The 23,439-nt window shown below is 37.1% G+C and overlaps 2 protein-coding genes and 1 long non-coding RNA gene across 14 annotated transcripts in view; 2 read left to right on the forward strand and 1 right to left on the reverse strand.

Annotated features, from left to right (window-relative positions):
* Positions 1–13,216, reverse strand: part of greb1l (GREB1 like retinoic acid receptor coactivator) — a 59,056-nt gene extending 45,840 nt beyond the window's left edge. For 7 of the 10 annotated variants that reach the window (XM_015034529.1, XM_015034510.1, XM_015034502.1 and 4 more), the window contains exon 1: positions 13,078–13,215. The gene's annotated coding sequence lies outside the window, so the exon portion shown is untranslated. Of the gene's footprint in view, positions 1–13,077 lie in introns of all 10 variants that reach the window. The other 3 variants (XM_015034462.1, XM_015034471.1, XM_015034426.1) reach the window with 1 other exon arrangement.
* Positions 651–13,069, forward strand: LOC106948708 (uncharacterized). Its single transcript, XR_001425231.1, has 3 exons — positions 651–772; positions 7,210–7,336; positions 8,392–13,069. It is a non-coding gene; the product is annotated as an uncharacterized LOC106948708 (long non-coding RNA).
* Positions 13,217–14,814: 1,598 nt separating the features above from the next.
* Positions 14,815–23,439, forward strand: part of rock1 (Rho-associated, coiled-coil containing protein kinase 1) — a 38,213-nt gene continuing 29,588 nt past the window's right edge. For 2 of the 3 annotated variants that reach the window (XM_015034563.1, XM_015034556.1), the window contains exon 1: positions 14,816–15,690. In XM_015034563.1, the coding sequence (XP_014890049.1) occupies positions 15,598–15,690 (93 nt within the window). In that variant the 5' untranslated portion in view covers positions 14,816–15,597. Of the gene's footprint in view, positions 15,691–23,439 lie in introns of all 3 variants that reach the window. The other variant, XM_015034569.1, reaches the window with a different exon arrangement.

A 23,439-nucleotide genomic window follows, 5' to 3' on the forward strand; every position in this document is an offset into this window, starting at 1 on the left:
GAGAAAAAAAATAAGGGAGCTAGAAAGAAAGAGAGAGAGAGAGAGAAAGAGAGCGAATGACCTCCACTGCCACAGAGGAACACCGAGTCCTCGCAGCAGAGCGCTGGGTCTTGGTCACCGTAGCCTTGGACAAGCTGCAGCAGCCTATGGGAAAGCCTTCTTGCAGCAGGCAGCCCTCTCCCCCGCAGCCCTGGCAGCGTCAACACAAACTGACCTTGTGCAGAATCCTGTTTGGGGTTGTGTTTGAATGTTTGTAATTCAGTGTGAGCAAGAGCAGGGAGCTTAGGGAATTATATATGTGTGCAAAAGGCAGAAATGCTGCTGCTAGGGTGATGTGGGAAATCTGGCTGGAAGCCTGAGTGTTTCCAGCTGTTGTCGGCGCAAATTCAGGCCGTTGTCATTATTGACGCTTAATACACAAAACTGGACACAGCCGTTAAGATGAAATCACAAAATGTTAAAACCTACAATTGTGAAAAAAAAAACAAAAAAAAAAACAGTTTTTTTTTTTTCTGCTTAAAGTGGACAAACTCAGAAAAGCTAAATCCTACATCTTTTAAGATATAAGTTTCTAGTATTGGATTAGCACATATTTGTAAGTGTAAAGTAGCACATATAATAAACTCTCCCTCCATTGTTTCATGTGAAGTGGATGGCTGGCAGCTTCCCCTGCAGCTGTGAGGATCTAATTTTAGCAGGCTTTTAGATGACTGAGTTCTACAGTTCAGCATGCAAACATTGAGGATGGCTGCTGCTATTGTTTATATTCTAGGTGAGTGAGGTTTTATTTATTTATTTTTATAAGTCTTGTGTTCTGCTATTTATGTTAGCAGAGTAATATCTATGCAACGGTAACTAGTTAGTAAGTCTGTTGATAAAATTACGATGTTTTTGTGTGTGTAATAGATCAACATAAAGGACTTCATAATTGTGAAGGGCATGGAAAATGACACAAGGCTTTCTGATTCACAAACAATCTGAAAAGTGTTGCATTGCATGCATCTTCTTAACGCAGTATTTGTAGAAGCACCTTTACCTCTGAAACCCTTTTCAGGTATGTGTTTATCAGTTTTGCACATCTAGAAACTGGAATGTTTTCCATTCTTCTTTTCAAAGTAGCTCAAGCTCATTTAGATTGAATGCAGAGCCAAGAAGAACTTGTAAAGTCCTGTCACATATTGTCTGTTACATTTACAACAGGCCTGGGCTTTCTATATTTAAAGGAAGGGATGCCCAAAGTATGGTTTTGGATTCACAATCATTTTACTCCCTTCTATTTTGTTTACTTAATGGGAATACTGCATGCTTAGATTACTACTGAGCACATAAAAGTCATGATATTAGCATTTTTTTGTTGTAAATTTTGTCTCTTTATAAAGATTTTGTGGGACCCACAAGTAATTTGACTTTAAGACATATAGCGCAAGTATTAAGAAGGTTGGAGACCTTTTGTCTTCAGGAGTTTATTAGTTTTGTCCACAATGAGATGTTTCTTGTGACGCCTTGCCTTGGGACACAAAATAGTGTCAGGTAAAACATATTTTTACCTGACACTGTATTTCTAATGAGATCCACTTCACTAAAATGTAAGACGTAAAAGAAGAAATAAAAGCAAAAAAAAAATAATAATAATAAAGCAGAAAGAATTTCTTTCAAACATCTTCCAGAGATTTTCATAGCAATAAAAGTTAATCTTATTTACATCAAAATTAAACAAGGAAATTGGCTTGCAAACAAGGTTCAGGTTAGACTTAACGTGGTTAATAGGTTGACTGTTAAATTCTTAATATGTCCAAAACTCTTAAGCCCTAAATCAATGAAATTAACATACTTAGACTTAAAAAAAATCTATATTTTTCCTAATAAGTTTTTTTTTTCCCAGCTATGTTGGAAATCTTGCAGTGACGTCTAAAATATGCCTATTTTCTTGTTTTCTCTCTTTCTCATCTGTTCTACACTCTGATCTTTAGCATTTTGTGCAATGCCATTTGTGTCTAGTGTGAGCATCTGCTTCCATAAAACTGTCCAGCTGTACTAATATTAGCATGCAAATTCAAGTTATAACACTTTCAACACACTAGCCACCAAAAATGAAACTTCAAACAGTCCTGCAACATATGTATATTGCAAACATTTATACTGCCTTGACAATATCCAACGCCTATAAAACATATTTACCCTTTGGATGTTTGGCCCTTTTACATCTTTACAAATCATGATCATCAAAATTTGGCTATTTCTAAGAAAGTATATTACAAAAAAAAAAGAAAAGTTTAATTTCAATGCGAAAACTGATTTCTACAAAATAATGCCAATTAAAAAATATGGTATTCCATAAATATTCACCCCCTTCAAGTCAGAATTTTCTAGATGCATCTTTGGCTGAAATCACATCATGAAGTCTGTAGGTCTCAGCCAGGCCCGCACATGTATACACCTTAAAACTTCCAAAACTCTTCTAATCCTGTCATGTTACGGCTGAGAAACGGCCCTTTCAAGTCCTGTCCTCAATACAGTATTGGATTGAGGTCTGGGCTTTGACTAGGCCACTAGTCTCTCCCATCTCAGCTGCTGAAGCTTATAAATCTTTCAGCTTTTTGTATTTTTCCGCTGATATTTTACCGATTTCTCAGTGCTGATGAGCTCCAGGTTTTTGAGGTTTGAGTGCAATCCCTGCCATCATCCAAGTTTTTAGCTCCCTCCACAGATTAAGGGATCAGATGTATTACTCCCAGTCAGAAATTTAAACTAAGATTAGTTTAAACCTAGATTTATTAGAGGCATTGATAAATTTAGGCTTAACCATATTTAGTACCTTTCATGGCTTTATTTTTATTTTTGTGTGAGAGCTTAAAGAAATTCAATCATTCATATTCTTTAAAGTATTAAAAAATAAAATGGCACATAACTTATCTTAATATACGGTAGTATTATAACTTAATGTATGGTAATATAAAGCTTAAAATGTTTTGACAGAAATTCAGTGAGTAGACTAAGGCAAAACCTTTTGTAGCATCTAAAAATAATATTTCTGTTCATCAAAGTAAGCAGTGAATATATCTCATGTGAGCAGAAATTTTCCACTGGTGCAGGTTTGGACAGATGACAAAATTTGTGTCACCCTGACCCACAGATATCCGTGTGGAAATGCTAAATCAGGAAGAGGGAGTAACCTCAACTTTTCACTTTCTGTATTTAATTGACAAATTTTTAAGTCACATATTGACTGGATGGTTGTCATTTTTACACACACATATTTAAGCTTGAGCACCCCTTTAATCAGTACTCCGAATTTAATTCAAAACAGACAGTTACGTGAATGTTTAGAGGATAAGCTAGCAACCTCGAGAAATCTTATTCACTACAATCAAAAAGATGATCATCAGTGCGTAAGGAAAATTGCATGAAGAAAAAACGAAGACCCCAACAATAAAATTTAACCTAAAAATAACCCCCCCCAGACTTCCCCCCCAGACAATTGCGGTTCAATCCTCTCCATGACACAGTACACACTGTTCTCTTTTAGGAGAACAAGAAAGGTGCAGGAAGAAATTTCTGGCTGCAGACTGTGTTCCTGCAGAGTTGGCACCTGTGAGTAGGGGTACACCCAGTGAGAACACAGTGTTCCATAACAGCGGAGTGCAAGGGGGGATTCTCAGACAGATGCTTTCCAGGTTTCAATGGCAAGAATGAGGCTGTGTTATTTATAAGTGCTCTCTGTGAAGCATTGTGAACACTTTGCACTTCGTGAGCTCATACTGGTGTAATGGAGCCCACAAAAATCTAAAAAAGTAGATATAAAAAAAAGAGGACCACTGTAGATATGAACCCAGGCTTCATGCCTCAGAGTATCTGTAAAGTCATTTCTGTGTCAAAGAGTTCAAATCAGCAAACAGAAGAGACATTCCTCTTCAAACTTGACATCTCGACATTTCTCTGGAAACGCATGCATGCCCTTGCACCTAATACTGTTTCCCGACAAACATTTCATGCGCACAGTAGTTCGTTCCATTTCTGCCAAATAGTTTATTTTGGTTTTGATCTTCAGATAAGTAGCGCAGGAACAAAGGCTGGAAGTAAAACTCCTTTGACTATGTAAGCTTTGTATTTAGAGCCACACATTAAGACGAGTAAGTAGAGACAGAGCAGACTGGGTTCACTTCACTGAGTCAGTCAGTGATCCAGCGGAGACAGATAAGAGCTTGAACTGCAAGTCAGAATCTCAGATAAGAGGACAGGAGGAAGTGCAATCTACTGGGGTCGTGTTCCAACCATACATAAATCCACATAGACACGCAGACACACACACACACACACACACACATCTATTATCTCACACAATTTTTATCCAAAGCCTCCCTAGCAACAAAGACCAGAATATTCAGGCCTGTCTGTTTGGTTGTTCTCCAACTCTGCATGCCCTACCTTCCTGACAGTCAGCTTTCATCAATCACTAAAAAGCCACACTCTTCTGCTGTGAGAAAAGAACAGAGGGGGGTTTCATCCTTAAAACCCTTAACTCTCTTAGTCTGTAAAAAAAAAAAAAAAAAACTACACTCCTTCACTCCCTAAGTCTGTGAAACAAGTTATGCACAAGTAAAATAGTTGCAACACTTTCAAATAATGTTTCAATGAAAGATGGATTTGGTTAACTCCTTTCATATGAACAGTTCAAACTAAATATTTACATAGCCTGCATAAAATAATATACAGTCATATTTAATACATTTTAATAAATGCTTTCTGATGAGACTTGTCAGATTAAAAGTACCTTTTGAAATTAGCAACCTTTAAGCAGGAATTAAAACTACCTGGCATTAAGCACACATCTCTGCAATTAAATGTATAATGTATGTAATCTGTGATATAAAAGTTACTACAATCATGAATTATTTTGTAAGACACTGCATGCATGATTACATGTAATTGTTATCCATACTACTATGCAAAATGTCTTGACTACCTTTTAAGATGTGGAATAAGAAGTCAAATACTTCAGTACAGTAATGGCCATTTAGTTTAGTTTTTTCAGTGATGCTCAGTAGTGATTAAAAATAAATTATTTGACATGCAGGAAAAACAAAGTTTAGTGTCTCTTACAAAAAAATAATTATTTGAGTATTCTTTCAGAACGCAAGGCGAAAACTACCAAAGAATAAAACGTTTGCATTTAAACAGGAAAAAATAAAGGATATTTAAACGGAATAAAGGACTTCCTGCAGGTGAAACTAAGACATACAGTAACAGCTGATGGTGGACGGCAGCGAGGAGGAAGGCCCTCCCCCTGCCAAAGGGATCAATGCACATAAATGGAAAGGGTCACAGACCTTTGACATCTCTTTTAAGCGGGGGGAGGGGCACAGGCTTTTGTCACATTGGTTTTAATGATCCAATTGTCAAGTGTGTCATACAACTTTATATGTCCCCAACAGTTTGATTCACATTTCACCTCACTGCATATCCATTTCATAATTATATCACAGCCATAGTTTCAAATCTTAAGGATAAAGATACAAAATATTTCTCCATATTTCATATCATTTCTGTTCAGCTGCCTTGTTTAGCTTTTCATCACTCCCACATCTGTTTATCCGTTTTCACCCTTCTCTTCCCCACCAAAGCCTCCCTGTAGCTGAACTCCAGCCCTTATCAGTGCTTTCACTCCCTTGGACTATTTGATGCATTTCTTAGCACAGATTTAAACACTTAGATAGGCAGGATATGCTTACATTTTATTCATGCTTCCACTGAACTCATATCAACAACGAGACTTGGTCCATCCATAAATGAGTGTTTCCAGATGCGCACTCCGGGAGACTAAGCTGTTCAAACTACCGCTTCTGACTAACACAGAGTGATTTACAGGCACTGAAGGTTTTCTTTCATTGATTTGGACCCAGACATTTGCAGTGAACACAATGTTCCTGGCTTATTATAAAAGGCTTAATGTTTACAAGAATGCATGTGGAACACATTTAGCTCTGCAAATCAGAGTAGAAAGGCTCTTTTCATTTTAGTGTTTGGTTAAATATCAACTGATCTATAACTACCTAAATGAGTTCATTGGATATCAATTTCAGTCTTCCTCACACTCAAAACTGTTACCATAAAAGTGGAGAAAGATACTGAAATTTGTAAAGGGGGCTATTTGTTTTTATTGCAAGCTGCGTGCAAAACTTTTCACAGATGTAATTTTATTTATTAGCATGCCTGGATTTTGAATATCACGTGAAGACTGGAAAAAAAGATGCTTGATTTCTTTCAGAAGAGATAGTTTGGGTCCAAGAATGATTCCACATCCAAACTGAACATGTTTTGTTGCAAGTTATAAAAAACACAGCAGAATTTTCCAGTTTTTTTTTTTTTTTCAAGCTAGTTACTATTAGTCAAGCCACTGACAATGGATTTCTATTCAATTTATGCAGATAAACTCTACAGAATCATGTTCACAAGCAGTTTGTGAAGTACTATGTGGTTGATGACTTATAAAAACTTTAACTTCCGCCATGTTTTGATTGAATCCAAGGCTACTCTGAGTTTTTTTTTTTTTTTTTATATTCTGCGTCAAGATTTTGACATCTATCCTTCTTGTACTTCTGGGATATTGGATGATATGCCATTTCAGTATAAATAAAACATATTAAAAAAACTGATGTTAAATGTATAAGCTACAAGTCTCATCCGGAGATAAATTAATTGCAAATGCACAAAATAGCGAATGGACAAAATGATTAGCTCTGACTAGCTCCATCATATTTTTCCCCACAACATAAAGTCGTTTTATTGAGATGTTGGAAGTAGTTCCTTGTGTTCAGTAAATCACAGAATCAAGCTGCCTCTACTTGTTGCTATCCACTGCTATTAAGTGAGTTCAGCTCAGTCGCTGTGCTGCAGTGCTAACTAAGATTATTTGGCCGAAGTTAGGCTTCTAAACAATTACTTTACTACAAGAAAGACACATTTGACTGCTTGGAAATATTTCTGATAGCACATAACAATAGACTCCAGTGACATGGGACACAAAAAATACTGAGGGGATTCTTCCATTTTTAGTTTCTTTACTTAAAAGTTTCTGACACAGTAATACATTTGGTGTAAATTTGCAACTGTTTTGCAAGATTTGTTTAGGACAATTCTTTGCTAATATGGGTGAACAGCTTGCTTATGCATGTTTAAATCACTAGCTGTATTTATTCATTGTTTTACCAGAGCCGTAATGAAGTGGACCGGGAGGAGGAAACACATTATGATCCGACACCAGTAAGCTTAAGAATCCACCCATCTTCTGAAAGCTGGGGAGCTTCACTTTAGGAAAACTACCAAAGATCTGGAAAATGTACTGATTGGTAGCATCCTTGTAATTAGTCATATTTTTCAGTTTGAAAACTGCTTGTTTGATTTGTTGGCTTTAACTTGTTCCCTAGGTTGGTTTACTGTTGTTTGAGAGTATTGTCTACTAATTTTTGTTATGTAACCTTGGCCTTTGTGCATATACCCCACTGTGTGTTCATTGTTAGGTAAGGTCAGCTATGTTTGTTTTCCTTAGTTGTGTTTGGCGAAGTTGACCTCCCCCAGCCGCCCCCACCCCCGACCGAAGTCTTGTAAGTTTTTGAATTTTTTGCTTTTCCATGGATTTTGTAAATGTGTTATGATAAAATTAGAGAGAATATGTTTTTTATACATTTCTTCATGTTTCACACTGCTTTATCTAAATAAATAAACAAAATAGATGATCATATTCCATTTATTCAAGGCAAAAGCCAGCCAAGCCACAGTTGCCTCCTTTGTTAAATCATTAACTTTGATTAACCACATTTTTTGGATAATTTTACCTCATCACACCACAGGCTAAGACTAATCCCAGACATAAAATCTGAGGGAAACATGAAGAGATCTTAAAAAGCAATGCAACAAGCTACAATTTAAAGAAATTGAACTACAGATGAGAAATTAAGTAATTAGGGTCTAATGGCTTTTGAGGGGGGGATGCTTTGCTGCTTCAGTATGTGCAGTTTTGTACATAATGATAATGCAATGACAGTTCATTATACTGTGTAGCTCTAAATAAACCTAATTTAACTGAAAAGATTGAGAAATAATGTGTTTTTTCATTAAGAATTCTTGAAATTCTTGTGAGCATGAAGTTGTTTAATTTTGGCCAATAGTTATGAAACAGCATCCAAATAAACAGTATAGAGTTAGATATTGTTCTCAGAAGATTTTGACAAAGTTTAGCTGTCTTCACTTTATATGTTATAAGGTTTAGACATAACACAGATTAAATGATCCAAATAGTGATATTTAACCTTAATGCAATTCATAAATACTTTAACTGCAATAACGTGCCATGCTTTATGTACTAGCATAATCCATTTTTGATATTTTCTGCAGACATCCCTGATTTCTTCTGACATCTGAAAAATACCTCATGCAGCATTGACGTTTGAGGAGTTATTTTCAGGCCACAGGTTTGTAGCAACAGCAGTGAAAAAAAGCAAAATCCCAAAAACACCATCTTAACTCCAGGTGTCGCAATTTCATAAATTACACCTATTTTAAGGACAACACCTGCTTTCTCTGTTTTGTCAAAAATGCAAGAAACAAAAATCACTGACCTCCCTCTAGCTGGGATTTTGTACGCTGTGCCATCTGCAGTCGTGATCAGAAAAGACCACAATCAAAGACAGGTATTTAAAAGAAACAACTACCTGTACTGTCGTGCAATCCCTGTGGTTCTTTTGTAACTTAAATATTACAATTTGTCTGCAAAGGTGTTTGAAAACCAAGGTTCTGACTCATAAATCAACATATAAAATTGACATGTTTTTGGAGTTGACTGGAAAAAAACCCCATGTAAACAGAAACATAAACCAGCGTTAAAGACAGCAATGCAAATCAATAAGTTTCTTACAGTACTGAGCAGATCTAAAAGTGAGTTTTCATGCGTGGGTGTGCCTTAATAAATTACTTTTTTTTTTTTATGAACAAGCATTTTTTTTTCAACATTTTCCTCCAAAAAAGAAAAGTGAAATAAGCAGCAAAATCAGAGTCCTTATAAAAGGTAAAATGTATTGGGAGAGAATGAGAGAAAATAAATCAATCTGTTACCGTGGTGACAACTGTCTCATACACAAATGGATGTGAAATATTATCCATTGTTAAGCTTTTTCAGAAGAGAAGTGACACACGACATTTTTGAGACACTTTTTTTGCTTTACAGCTCATAAAAAAAAAAAAAAGTCAGGTCAAAACTACATAAAGGAAGTAAAGTTGATTACTGTCCACTATGGTTACAAAAAATGTTTTGTAACTGTTTTTGTAACTTTTTTTTCAAGGAAATTTGTGAATCATGTCACATTCTTAACTATGGAAACCAATAACATATCTAACTTGAAGCGATATAATGACCAGAATTTGACTACACAATGCATCGTTTTCAGAGCACATGCAGCACTATTGTTTTGCCATTTTGAAAGGGCTTTAACACAGCAATCCGGCACCAGAGCTGCTGATTTTAAGCGCTCCAACAAAGAAACGCAAGGACAGAGACGTCAAGGCTATTCTAAGGGAGAAAACCTGTCCGCTTGCAAGAGTGGTGTCACGGGGCCTTACTTATCTCCTCCCAGATTAAGTCCCAATTGTTGGTCAGGAACAAAGGCGGTCAGTGAGGAAACCAGCCCCCCAAAGGCCAGATGGTCAGCGTCCACAGCCCCCCTCACCACCTGACCCCTCCAGCCCTCACTCTCTGTGACAGGGCTGCACGTGCTTTCATCAAGACAGGCCACCCAGCTAATTCACAACGCTCACCAAATAACAATAATACCTGCGTGATTCAGGGCAAATAAAGAATTCTTGCATTTTTATTGATAAACGCTGAGGTGTAGAATGCCAAAAAATAAATATAAATTTTATATCATATTGAATATTAGTGATTTAAATTACTTATTTACCTAAATATCTTACCTAGATATTTTGATTAGAACTTTGTTCAGTAATTAGCTTTTATTATTTCTTGAGTGGTCTCCAGGGGTTGGTTGTATCCATTAATCAACTAATTCAAAGTTAAGAACTTTCATAAGTTGTCATAGACAAAATATGTAAGTTGGATTAAGAATTTAAGTTTGTATTGCGCCGTAGCCCATTTAGTGAATCTGCTGAAGCTAAAGTCACACAAGCTAGCAAGCTAAGCTTCTAATCCCTCAGGCAGTTGTTGCTAGTGAATAGCACATGTCTGCTGAGGTTATCATAGAAAAGGGTTCAAAGGTCACCTTATTGGATTTTAAAAAGTTTAATTGCTATTTTACTGTTTTATGCCTTATTTTATTTTATTTTTGTATTTCCTATTTACCTGGGAGAACAAACCGCTATGAAACATGGTAAAGCCAGTGTTAAAAATTAACCATTAAAGTCATTTCAATTTTAGTTAAGGAGTTTAGCTCATAAATGTAATGTTTTATAATTATTATATATATCTAGATATTAGATATTTTATATCTAACAAAATTAACTACTTTGTTTTGCTAGCATGTCCTGGAGTTGAAACTTAAGATATAGTTTCAGTAAACTATTAGCTATTCTCATCTATTATGCAGAGTCCAGCTATGCTCACCAGTAAGGCTAATATGTTCATATCATTTGTACTATAGATTAATATGTTAATTTAGTAAAATTTTTAAATGATCATAACACATTTTAGGCATACATACAGTACATTATTAGAGGAATATGTTACAGTTTTTCTCAATAGCTTTGGCATGTATGTCAGATCAGAACTGAAATTCTCAAAACTGCTTGTTCAACCATAAAATCATTGTCATTTGTTTCTCATTTCTTTGAGCATGTGTCCTACGTTTTCAAATGTATTATATGAATAGCCTCAGTCTCCACAACATTTCAGCATAAACGTGTCATAAAATCTCAAAATTAAAAAAAGAAAATGTTTGAACAAGTTGTAATAAGTCAAGTGTATTACTATGCATTTCAATCATTTTTTGTCCTGCATTGATAAATTGCCCCCAGGTGAATCCTGACTTTCTCCGACGTAGGCAAATGTATGAAGCATTGGATCAACCAACGATTAATCTATATTCTGAAATAGCTCAAAGGTTCATGAACCATCAATGGGAAAGTATATAGTGTATAGAGGCAGAGTACAACACAAAGCTGAACTTCTGACAATGGAAGAACAAAGATTTGGATGGGGTCAAATCCAGAGAGAAGAAGAAGAGGAGTGAGAATCTGGGGAGAAGGAGTCAGGAGGCAAAACAGAGGAAGAGGCAGAAGAAGTGGAGGACATATGCCAGTTTCCATTGCTCCAATATCGTCAGGCAATAGTTTGCCACCCACAACAAGATGCTGGTAGCGTTCCCCCTACTCTTCATTCCTTAGCCCCTTTTAGAACATTTTCTTAGTACGGAGATGGAAAGTGCATGATTGCCAGCCACATACACAGATGACCTTTCTGGCTGCCATGTGTGATGACTTTGCAACAGATGCCTGCTGAGGCTAGATAAGACACTCTAATGAATTGTTTCCACAAGATCGCAAGAGAAGATATTTGTTGTAATGCAGAAGAGAAATTGTGGCGCAACAGCCAGGAAGGTCAGGCGTTGTAGGAAGACTGCACTGTAATTCCAACAGCACTGCAAAAGTTTTTGTTACAGCTGCAGTATGTAACTTTCATAAAAAACACTTTTTTTTACAGATTTGTTAAAAGTGTCACTATGTCCTGAAAGTATAACATGAGAGAGAAAAAAACATAGCTTGTCTGCCTTCTCCCTGTGGTTCTACTCCCATCTGCATAAATGTACCGCTCCCTTTCAGAAACAACCAATCAGAGCCATGAGTATGGTTTTAGCGTTGTCAATCATGCTCGTGTGGTGTTTCTCAATGTGTTAATGGCGGAGAAACAACTTACTATTACAGGAAAACTGCTTGTCCACTGTGGCCATGCTAACTAGCCTGCGCATTCATGACATGCTCTGCTGTGGGGAAGACACAGCAACCTAGTAGAGAGAAAGGGTTTGAGCAATGCCTACACTAGGGTGATTGACAATGCTAAAACTCCCCTCCTGGCTCTGATTGGTTGTTCCTGACCAAGTGAAATAAGTGTAATGTATATACGGAATTTACGAAATTCACTGATGTGTCTTGCAGCTGTGATCGTTCTATTTGAGGAATATTTAATGTCTTTTGTAAATGTATGCAAATGATTGCACCAGTTTCATTGCTTTAATTCTAACAGCTTGTTTTACAACAGCTTGTGAAAATACGTAAACTTATCAGTCTCCATAAGAAATGGCTCCACGTGGAGTAACAAAGAGAAGCAGTTTTCATAAACATAAATTAAGATAACCAATGTATGATAACATGCTGGAAATAAAAGCTAATAAATCAAATTTATGGAGAGAACAAATAGATTTATAGATTAGAATTTTCCCAAGAGTGACAAAGCTCTAAAGACATCTTCTCTGCACTGTCATCTGATAGGATTTTATCTGTGTCTGTTTCAACACAAGCCTTAGGCAACTGCTGTTTTCTGCAGACAAGCACTTAAATTAGTGCTTTGGCTCCAGACCTCGTATACTTGACATGACTTCATCAGCAATGAGACAACACAGGCAGAATCAATACAATTTCCTCCAGCATGAAAATTGTCGTTGCACATGAAAACTAACATTGGCAACTTAAAACGCTTTAGGCTGCCAGGGGTCGGTTGCATACACAGACTTGCAGTCTGACCTAAGTACGGCAATAAGGCGAGGCTTCCTAAACAAATGAAGAAAAACTGGTTTTTCAAAGCGAAATTGGTGCATCAGAAACAGCAAGAGAAAAGTTGTCCTATACTTTTAAACGGATTGTGCACGACAACCTTGTTGTTTTTATTAACCTTTTGCAGTCCCTCTTCTCTGTGCGATCATTTAACATTTTCCGACAAAATCTGCGGATGAAAGAAACTTTGGCTGACAGACTGCTTGCGCGCGACCACCGTCCTGACAGCCTCACGGTCGGGCAAACGTTAAATGTACGTGACATTTGTCACACTTTTAGAGCAAAACAGCCAAGTGAAAGTCTTACCTTGCGGATACTGGAAGCTGTTACGCGGCCATGTCCGTGGAAGGTCGCGTCTGTGAGCGTGAAGTTGCGCCCCTGACTCAAGACGCCACCATCACCATCGATGCTGCTCCGGACACAGCTGATCTGCGCACAGTCAGCTACCGGCTGACGTCAGGACTGCACTATTAGCGCCGTCTGGGTCAGTTCAGCGGATATTCCGCTCACTTAGTTTAGAAAATTATAAGGACACAAAAACCAAATAGCAGGCACAAACACAATAAGAGGTAATTACATATATTTTGTTCTTTAAAGAAATATTCAAAAGCTAAAAAACAAACAAACAGCAAAAGATAGATAGATAGATAGATAGATAGATAGATAGATAGATAGATAGATAGATAGATAGATAGATAGATAGATAGATAGATAGATAGATAGATAGTCTTTAAAGACTGTTATTTACTACAACACTAATGCTAATATGACTTCCAAATATTTGAAACACTGATTAACACCTTGGGGACTTATGTTCAACACAAGTCAGTAGATGCCCAAAATTTTCTGTAATATTTAAGGATATATGGCTATTACGTCTATACAATAATGAAATTATAATTACTAATTAAGTATGAGTTTGCTACCAGTAAACCTAAAAAATCCAAAGGGCATAATATTTCCATTACTACTACTACTACTACTACTGCTACTACTACTACTACTACTACTACTACTACTACTACTACTAATAATAATAATAATAATAAACAAGAAATCCTCTGATCAGGCTTTTCTTGTGCAATACCGATTTCTTTTAGGTATGACCAGCCAAGTTCACTTTTGACTGATTCTATTTTCCCCCCTAAAGTTAATACATATCCAAGGAGAAAACATACGTTTGTTTTAGAGGTATTAGATGCTAAGAAATAATAATAATAATAATAATAATAATAATAATAATAATAATAATAATAATAATAATAATAAAGGAATAACAAGGTCATCTTCCAGTTTATGGATCAACATGTCCATAGCCTACATGTATTGTTTATTTGTTTGAAAAAAGTGCGTCAAGTATCTCTGTCCCAGAAAAGCTAAAGTCATGAACCTGATTCAAATTCCCTTTTTTTTTAAGCGAGGTCATGGCATAATTTGTAAAACACCGCCATCTACTGGCCATAATTAATAATGCCAATATTTGGCATTTGAACATTTTTTTGTTTGTTTTTACACATTGCAAGTATCTCATTGAATGGGGAATTCGGCGATGCATGAAACAAACAAGGGGTTAGTTACTAAAAAAAAAAAAAAAAATCTGTCAAGTGAAACCGAGCTATTTGTTAAATTGCGGTGAGCAATAATAGTCTCCGGTTGAGGGGATTTTATCACTCACGCCACAAAAGCAAAAACTATAGTCAAGAATATTTTTTTTAACAAAACAATAACATTATCATTTTCGGATAATGTGAGCAAAAACGATAATGTTGGAAACTGTCCTTAATGTTTTGGGCTGTGCTGTTTCACCGTTCACCAGAAAACCATATATGGTTTAAATTACCGAAACAAACAGGAAATGGATGAATAGGAAATCTGAACCAGATGAAGAAGTAGAAGCTATTGGTTTGTTGAAAATTACGTTAACGTGTTTGATTATGTCCGCTTTTTAATAAATTAAATTTAAAATCGTACATTGAAACATTTGAGATTGCAACGTGTTGCATCTGCGAGTTCTTTCAGCGAGGCTCAACTCATGCGCATGCGCGCTGTGCTTGACATTTTGAAGCTGCTCCTCCGGGGTGTTTGAACAGGAAGGCGGACATGTTGGCCGAGCTGTGTGAGAAAATTGTGCACAGTATGCGATTGTTTTCCGAAAACTAACACACATATTACGTGATTCCTATTTATATTCAGTGTGAGAGCTCTTGCAGTTCGGACGGGGGAAACAGCCGCCACTCATTGACAGCTGAGGGGACCTAGAGGAAGGACTGCCGTTGAAAACGTTATAGCGACTCCGTGTTTAAACTTCGAAATTTGGAAGAAGCAGAAGTTTTTCCACCACCACTTCTACTTTTGAGCTGTCAGATTGTGGCTTTCTGCAGGGGCCTGGTACAGCTATGGGAGCACGCCTGGATTAGTCTTCCCTCTAACTGTTTATTTTTGAACATTGCATTTACTTATAATTGCCTTTTGTTTGGAACGTTTTAAGCCCTTATCCTCAGCTGCATCCTACGGAGGTTGTCTAATCTGTTGCCGCATTTATCTTTGCCACTGAAGTTGTTTGCCACTTGTACTGAGAGGGGGACACCTTCCCCGACTTGGAAAATGTGGAGTGGTAGGTGCCACCTTAACGCCTTGATTGTCTGTGGAAGCTGTGGGACACCGATGCATTTTCTTTGAGGTGCGGTGTAAAGTTCACACGAAGAAAGGGACGTTTGGCTGGCTAGCTACCACTGGCTAACGTTAGCTAGCTAGCCAGCTTTCTTGCCTCGCCAGTGAGCTGTTTTTGTTCATAACCCACCCTCGGGACTGTACTTGACAGCAAAGATGAGCGCAGGAGACGCCATGGCGGCTCGGTTTGAGAAAATCGATGCCATGTTACAAGACCCCAAGTCGGAAATAAACACGGATTGTCTACTGGTAAGTTTGTAGCTTGTTAGCTAGCCTTGTTAGCTACCGCTCTTCGGGGTCAGTCTACTCCTTGGAGCAGAAATTATTTCCGAGACCGATAGATTGTCTCAGTTGTCACTCTACAAAATCCTGATATTAATGTCTATTTTGTTCACATGTTAGATCGAGTTCAGACATCTACACGTGATTTTGCGTTAAATCTAGACCTACTGCATTAGTTCAAACCTGTTTTCAGACAAGAATTTTAAGTTGGAATCATAGTGCTGAAAACAACAGACTCGAATGCTTAATTTCGTGATTTGATCTTTCCCAGTTGATTCTGGGAAAGATCAAATCACATTCCACGAGGTATAAAATAAGCAACTTGGAGAGTGTTTTTGTTTTGTTTTGCTTCATGTTATTTAATGTTTTATTTAAAAATAGTATAGGTGTTATTATTCCAAATATACATGTATGGTGTGTTTTTAAATTATTGCGGTCTTACTGCAATACACCATACCATGCTTGTTTTTTTAGATCCCATTGCTCATAAGCATTTACTTTTGATGGGCTTCTAAGCACTCTCACCAGTAGCAGTGCAAAAGTCAACTGCATACACTTGTTCTTGATGCTGTTTTGGGATTGATTAAAAATCAGAGAGAGGGGTCAGGGCTGTCTGCTGTGGTGCATAGTGGGAAATAATATTCCAATTGTTTTATTTGGTTTTTGACTTATAGCTACAACCTCAATCAAGAGAGATGTAGTACTTTTTTTGTGCAATAGCCCTCAGTAGAAAACATAAGAATCATGAGGTCAGGCCACAAAGAAAACCAGAAATCAGTGTCCACTCTGAAAACCCCAATTGGTGCATCTCTAATTGCACCTATTTACATGTTTGTTTTTGGGAAACAAATCGGGAGCCCTCCTTATTTGGGACGGTCTTCAGTGTATCTGGCCAAACTGCAAAAATAACCAGGATCGTTATTGTTGTATTATTTCTTTGTTTTGATAGCTTTGCTAATATGTGTGTAAAAATATAACCTATAAGGGGATTAAGCAACTTGAAATAATACAGTTTTTATGTCAGTTATGTCAGAGATAGTAATGTTGTCTTTAGGTAATGAGTTATTAATGTTATTTGGATCGTTATGAAAGGAACATTTTGTCTGAATAAACTTATGTTAACGTGATGCAAAGCAATAAACCAAGTTTAAGCCTGATATATCCTTCAGGCCTCCTGCATCACTAGGTGTACCTGCCTACTTCCTGTCATCTGGGTGACAACTCTTCTGTTTGTGGTTGGAAGGCGGGTGTTGCCACGTGCTAATCCCTCAAGCACTCCTTCATTGGGATTTTTTTATGACGGCAAACTTGGGAACTCTCTCACTCATTGTAGAGTGAATGCCAAAGGGAATCTTGTTGTCACACGACTGTTGATATCACAAATATGCCAGTTTGGATGACAGTGGTACTACGTGTTTTCACAGTGATGTGACTCATGGGAGTGTTTCTGCTCATATGTTTGTTGGTATTCTGGTATCTGGTGGCCAATTAGGTGGAGGGGACAAAACTTACCAAGACTATCGAATGATTCATGCTGCAATTCTGGTTTTGGAAGGGGGAAAAAACAAGTAAATCTGAATTTTCAGTGAATTAAGTACTATATGAGTGTTTGTTTACAATAGTACTATTGTAGTCAATTCATACCAAGCTGAAATCAGATATTTAGGTACACTTTAAAAAAAATATATGTATTTTTTTATTACTCTCGGATATTCGCTTCTATATCCATTTGTTTTTCTCAAAATAATCTCTGTTTGCTAAATGCCAGAAATATTAACCGGTGCTACATGTTTTGTGTCATTGTCCATTTTGAAGACTCTTTGTCCAAGCTCTTATTTCCTGCCGAATATATAGAAATATTGCTTAAGTATTTATAAGATTCTCTCATCATGATGCCAAACATTTTAAGAAGTGCACCAATCCCTCCTGCTGCAAAACAAGCCATCAACGTTACGGTGCCACCTGCAGCATTAACTTGGTATTCTCATGCTTGCACGCTTCCTTTTCCGTCCACTGTAGCACAACCTTATGCAGCCAAACACTTCAACTGTAATTCCATCAGACTCCAAGAGACGTATTTTAAATTAAGGGTATTTATCTCCGAGTGTATTTGGAAACTGTAAATTAATTCACAGTAATAACTGTGAATTGTTACTTTTGGAGTAATAGTTGCTTCTTCACTGAGTGACCCTTCAGTCCATGTCATCGTAGAACTTAATTCACTGAGGCCAAGAGCCATTTTTTTTTTTTGATTAGCTTCAAACCAGGATCTGCCCAAGGTGTTTGGTTTTTGTCATCTTTGGAATACAGAACTTGTCTTCTTCCTTAAAGGTCTGAAAATTCCCATGATGTTCACGGCTTCGTGCAATTGTTTGGACAGACGAACACGGCACATTGAGGCGTGTGGAAATTCTAATGAAGGAACAATTCTCTTGGCATCTAGCCTCATTTCTTTTTGATTTTCCCATTACATCAGACAAGGTAGCCGTGTGTTTAAATTACATTATCAGTCGTGACTCCGTTTAACTCGGAACATTTTTACATGATCAGACGCTTATAAAGCCATTATATAATCATCTGGGCTTTCCTAAAGTATTTAAAGGCTTAATAAAAAAATAAACTAAAGAGTAAAGAATGTTGCTGTTTGACAAGGATGAAGGAGTTGGGAGACTACTTACCAGGCAAAAGAACATCAAGGACAGTGTCCGTTGGGGAAAATGGGGGTTCACATTAAAACCCCACCCACATGCTCAAGTTGTAGTGTTTGTGTTACGAATAGGCGGCTTTAGATAACTGTCTTTAAACGAAAACGTGCATATTTTGTTTGACCTCCCATCATGTTTCAGAAAGACTATTAAACTCACCCAAAACTCCACAGGCTCCGCATATTTAACAGGGAAAACCTGTGGCCACTGTTCCTACTGCAAAGCCCCACACAAGGGGGCCGTTTATCGCTTTTTTTTTTTTTTTTTCTCTCTAGCGTTCTCACCCCTGATCAATGAATGGTGGTTTTTTTTTTTTTTTTTTTTTTTTTGCAGAGGCTCCCTCACTGCTACCATGCAACTCCACCCACAGCTTAATAAAATTCCATACTAATCAAATAACCTCTTGTCTTTGACTGGTCTGGAGTTCCCAGTGTGTCCCAAAGCCGTTCTGGAGAGAGAGTGAGCGTTGAGAACAGGCAGGCAGCTCTGAGGTGGCAGGGTGTGGGCTCTGCTTTTCTCACATAAACCAAAATTATGTGGACTGAAGGGTAAAGACTCGTGTTTCCGAGGGCTGTGAATCAGGCCGTTTTACTCATAAAGCAGCCAGAGAGCTTGGCTGTGAGTAATGGGTTTTATCAGATTGCACAGCTCTGGCCTTGTGCTGGCTATCCTTATTTTCCTGCTTATGCATTTTGTTTGAAGTGTCTTGATGTTGGAGTTGTACTTTTTCTTGCAAGCTCCGGGTGTTTAGTGTAAATATATTCAGCCTCTATGCACTGCCCAGCTTTAGGATGAGATGCGTCCCGTATTCTCTGACCCTCTTCCCTTATCTTTGTTGTTTAAATGAATCCTCCTTGTGGTGAAGAGTACGTCTGTCCAAGGTTCAAGCCCTTCAGTCTGTTTGGAGACACAGAAACTCACTGTTTTTCCAAGACTAATTTATATGGAAAAGTAAAATTTAAACTCTGCAGAGTACACATAGGATGTTTTTGTTTTGTTTGTTTTTTTGCGCTTTTTTTGTTTCCCATTTCTATTTAGACAGCATGACCTGAATTTTTTCATCTTCTAATTTTATACCGCTAGTTATGTGTTTAAAGTATTTTAACTGACTTGGCCTCTATTTCACATGTCTGCATGCTTCTCTGTTGTTACTTTGGCACTTTTCAGCTTTTTAGCCGGTCTGTGTTTATCCTCCTCCAATCTCTGATTTGGACTTTAATTTTGCAACAGGAATAATTACAGGAAACAGCAAGGCAAGGAAACCAGATTTCAATGTAATGATCGTGTGAGCGCTGTATATGTTAGGTTGAAAGGACTGGAAATAATGAATAGAAGCTGAAATTGGTCCAAATCATCTGCACTTATATTTGTTCAGGTCATAGTTACTGGGCAAGAAAGTTCAGTTAGAATTAGTTTTTTTTTTTTTTTTTAAGAGTTCATATGTTTGTCTCGAATTAGGTCTTTAAGCACTGATCAGTTTTTGTGAGTAAATTCATTTATGCAACATATCACAATGCAACTGTAGATTTTTAAAAACAAATACTCGTTGCTTGAAGTTATGTTCTGAAACCCGTCTGTGGCATACCTCCAAATTTTCCTCCGTTGATCTATTAAGGCCTGGCATGTCTTACTCATGCTGAATGCCTTCCTTGTCTCTGCAACCTTTGCCTTTAATAGACAGCCCTAACCCTTAAGGTGGTGTCCGTGCTGATAGTGCAGCAGTGCCTGAGTTTGCTGACAGATCTGCACAGTTTTGACAGGGACCTAATGCAGTGTTGTCAGTTCTCTTAGTTAGCTAGCTAGGTTGTGGTGGTGAAGTCGGTTGAATGTCAAGGGGAAATGCTTTTTATGTTGAATGTTATTACTATCTAATAGCTGTTTCTCTCTCTCTCTTTTTTTTTTTTTACATGTACAGGTGTGAAACAGCTAAAAATTAAAAGAAATATGTTTTGTTTAGTCTTTTTTTTTTCAATTAATAGCATATCTTCTGAAAGTCTGATTACGGACATGCTTTCATACATTCAGTTTGATTATCTTGTCATACTTTCCCTTTTTGTGAAGGTATTGCTATAACGTGTCATGTTATATAATATGAAGTCGTACCATCTTTTTAATTCCCATGGGTTACTTAAAGATGCCAGATATCTGGTCGGTTTTCACTTGGTTCGGATTATTGATTAGCAGGTCAAATATTGTATTTTTCCTATCATCTGTGATAAAACAAAGAGCTCTCACTATGTTTCATGTATAAATGCATCCACCCAGTATGCTGTACTGTACAGTTACTGTTGTGGAATTGTGCTTGAATGCGTAAAAGCAGATAATCTTGTAACTTTTCTTTTTTTTATTATTATTATTATTATTTGGATTGAAAACAACTACCTGTACCAAACACACTGCAGCTCATTTTTCTTTTATGATACAGATACACAGTTCATAGAAAGCCCTGTGGTGTTTTAGCATTTCTGTTTACAATTTTCTTCAGCAAAGTGTCTGTGGAAAGCATGAAAGTGTAAAAATATGTCCTATCCCTTTACATATATTTTATATTGTAGGCTAGGGCTTGTGATACAAATGCAGCTTATTCTGGCTGAGTTGTGTTTACAAAAGTCCTGGACACAGTTGAATGAGGACAGTCAAAACAGCTGACAGGCATATGAATGTAAATAAGACGGGTTCCTTATTTAATTTAGTGACATAATATTCATAGTTTGAGTGCAGAGTGGCTTTGTTTTAAACCTAACCCTCCTCACCCCACTTATCCACACCTGGGTCTAACACAAGGGAGTGGTTTTATTGCAATGTTAGTCTAAAAAAAACTGATTATAATGTAGTACCACCACATAAATCTTTTTAATTCATTTGCTGAACATTGATAAAATGTTGTAGAATTGGATGGATTTATTGTTTTAATCTCCTTTTAATTAATCTCACATTTTTATCTTGTTGCCATGACACACACACATCATTATTGATTTAACCTAAACTAGTGTGAATACTTTACACTCCTTCACATTCAAGCTGTTATTTGAAATATCAACTATGATCAAGGTCAAACCCCTTTGATGAGAATCTCATGTTGTGACTTTGTCTGGGTAAAAGTGATTGTATTTTCAAAAATCCAATATTTTCAATGAAAGGATTTATGATATTGGACATGCACTTACATTGTATCAATTCATTAAAATTTTTCTTGACTAATGGCATCCGCAAGCTTAATTGCTCCAGCTTAAAAACAGACAAACAAACCAGAACATCTTTATGATTAAATTAAGGTCAGCAGGGACCCGTTTCTGTTGCAGGAAAGTTCACAGTCGTAAACTGCTCTCCTCAGCCATTCAGTTATGGGAACAACAACTGGCCAAGCTATTTGTAGCTCCACATTCCCCAGACTGACTGATTATATTCAGGAATGCCGACTAAAATTATATTTTCTTCTCTAAACTGTCCTGGTTTTACTTTTCATCCTATCGCAGCCTTTCTTTCTTCTTTTTGTTTTTGTCTCTGAAGTTGCGTTTCTTATTTACACAGAAAGCTCTTGACCCGTGGCCTGGCTGTATTTAACATCATGTGCTGATGTTAAATACACAGGTTATTTGTCTGGGCCAAGATCACAAATACTGGAATGGACAGCAGAGTTTTGGTAGAAAATTGAGCTCAGTGGGTGAAAACGTTGCTGTGCTGCACCACTGAAGTATTTTCACATGAAAGCATTCGTGACAGGGAAGTTTTGCTGACTTGGACTGTGTAGGAAAATGAAACGTCCTCGTTTTGCCATCCCTGGGTTCACTGTCACTGCCGTTTATCCACTGTAGTAGTTAGATAGGCATCTTTCTAGGTAAGTGGGATTTCCTGTCGGTACATATAATGCTCGGCAGCAAAATGTAAACGTAGTTTCAGCAAAGTGACGAAGGTAAAACAACTCCAGTGCAAAGTCTCGCCAGGGGAGTGCATTTAAATGTTGGTTTCTGTCAGACTGCTTGGGAGTAAGCAGTAAGGAAGTGGTCTGGTATTTTATGCTTTGAATGGCTTCGCTGGGCTGTGTGAACACATTTGTGTTTACACGGGCTCAGTCTACAGTGGAACTGCCTTTATTTGCATGGCCAGCTGAATGGCTGTCTGCACAATTGGTCACGTGTGGCAAGCTTATTGTGTTGATGAAGTGGCAGAAAAGGAAACAAGAAGTTGGGCCAATTCACATGCCTTATGTTGGCATGTTGAAGGGAATGATGTGGCTTAGTCTCGCATGGAAATTTCAGCTCAGACCTTAATGCCTGGAAAAGTGCTTGTGTGAGTTTTTCTCCCCGAAAAGGTTAGGAACAGAAGAAATAATTGCCGTATTTAATGTCAACCACCAATGTACTTTTTTTTTCATGTAGTTTGGCTTTTTTTTTTTCTCGGCCCTTTCTTAATATTGTGATTAGATTGATTTCCATGATGTTTAAAAGGATGTGGCACCTTTGGTTGTATGCTGCAGTAACGAGAAGCTAAAAAGCTCTATCCTTTTACTTTTATAACATATTTACAACATTATTTATTTATTTTTTAAACAAAACTAGATCATAACTTGAACCTGTTTGCGCCTGCTGCCAGTTCTTGTTGCGCCGTGTAAATGACTGATTTTAACTGGTGATGCATCAGTCAGTCAAATTCAAATCGGAATTCATCAGCTAGCACAGGTAAGACATTCCTGATGCCATTCCTGATGCCTTACCTGGCATGGTTGATGGTTAAATACCAATCAATCATGTTTTAGTTTACATCTTCAATACATTAAAATGAAACGCAGTTAAGATCATGCTCCTTTTGTATTACAAAGTACAGCAAATATTTTGTTCTGCTTTTTTGAACCTTATAAAAATCAGACAAAGGTTAGGGACATGTGCTTTATTGCATGAATTAGGATAATCTTGTTGCTGTATTTTCTATTCAAGACTACTTTTTCTATCAAAAAACCTGCTGAAAATTTTTTCTTTTTTTTTTTTTTTTTTTTTTTTTTTTTTTTTTTTTT

This window comes from Poecilia latipinna, unplaced genomic scaffold (genome assembly GCF_001443285.1).
Source record: "Poecilia latipinna isolate Pla-1442-1.1 unplaced genomic scaffold, P_latipinna-1.0 Scaffold18, whole genome shotgun sequence".
NCBI classification, from domain to species: Eukaryota; Metazoa; Chordata; class Actinopteri; order Cyprinodontiformes; family Poeciliidae; genus Poecilia; species Poecilia latipinna.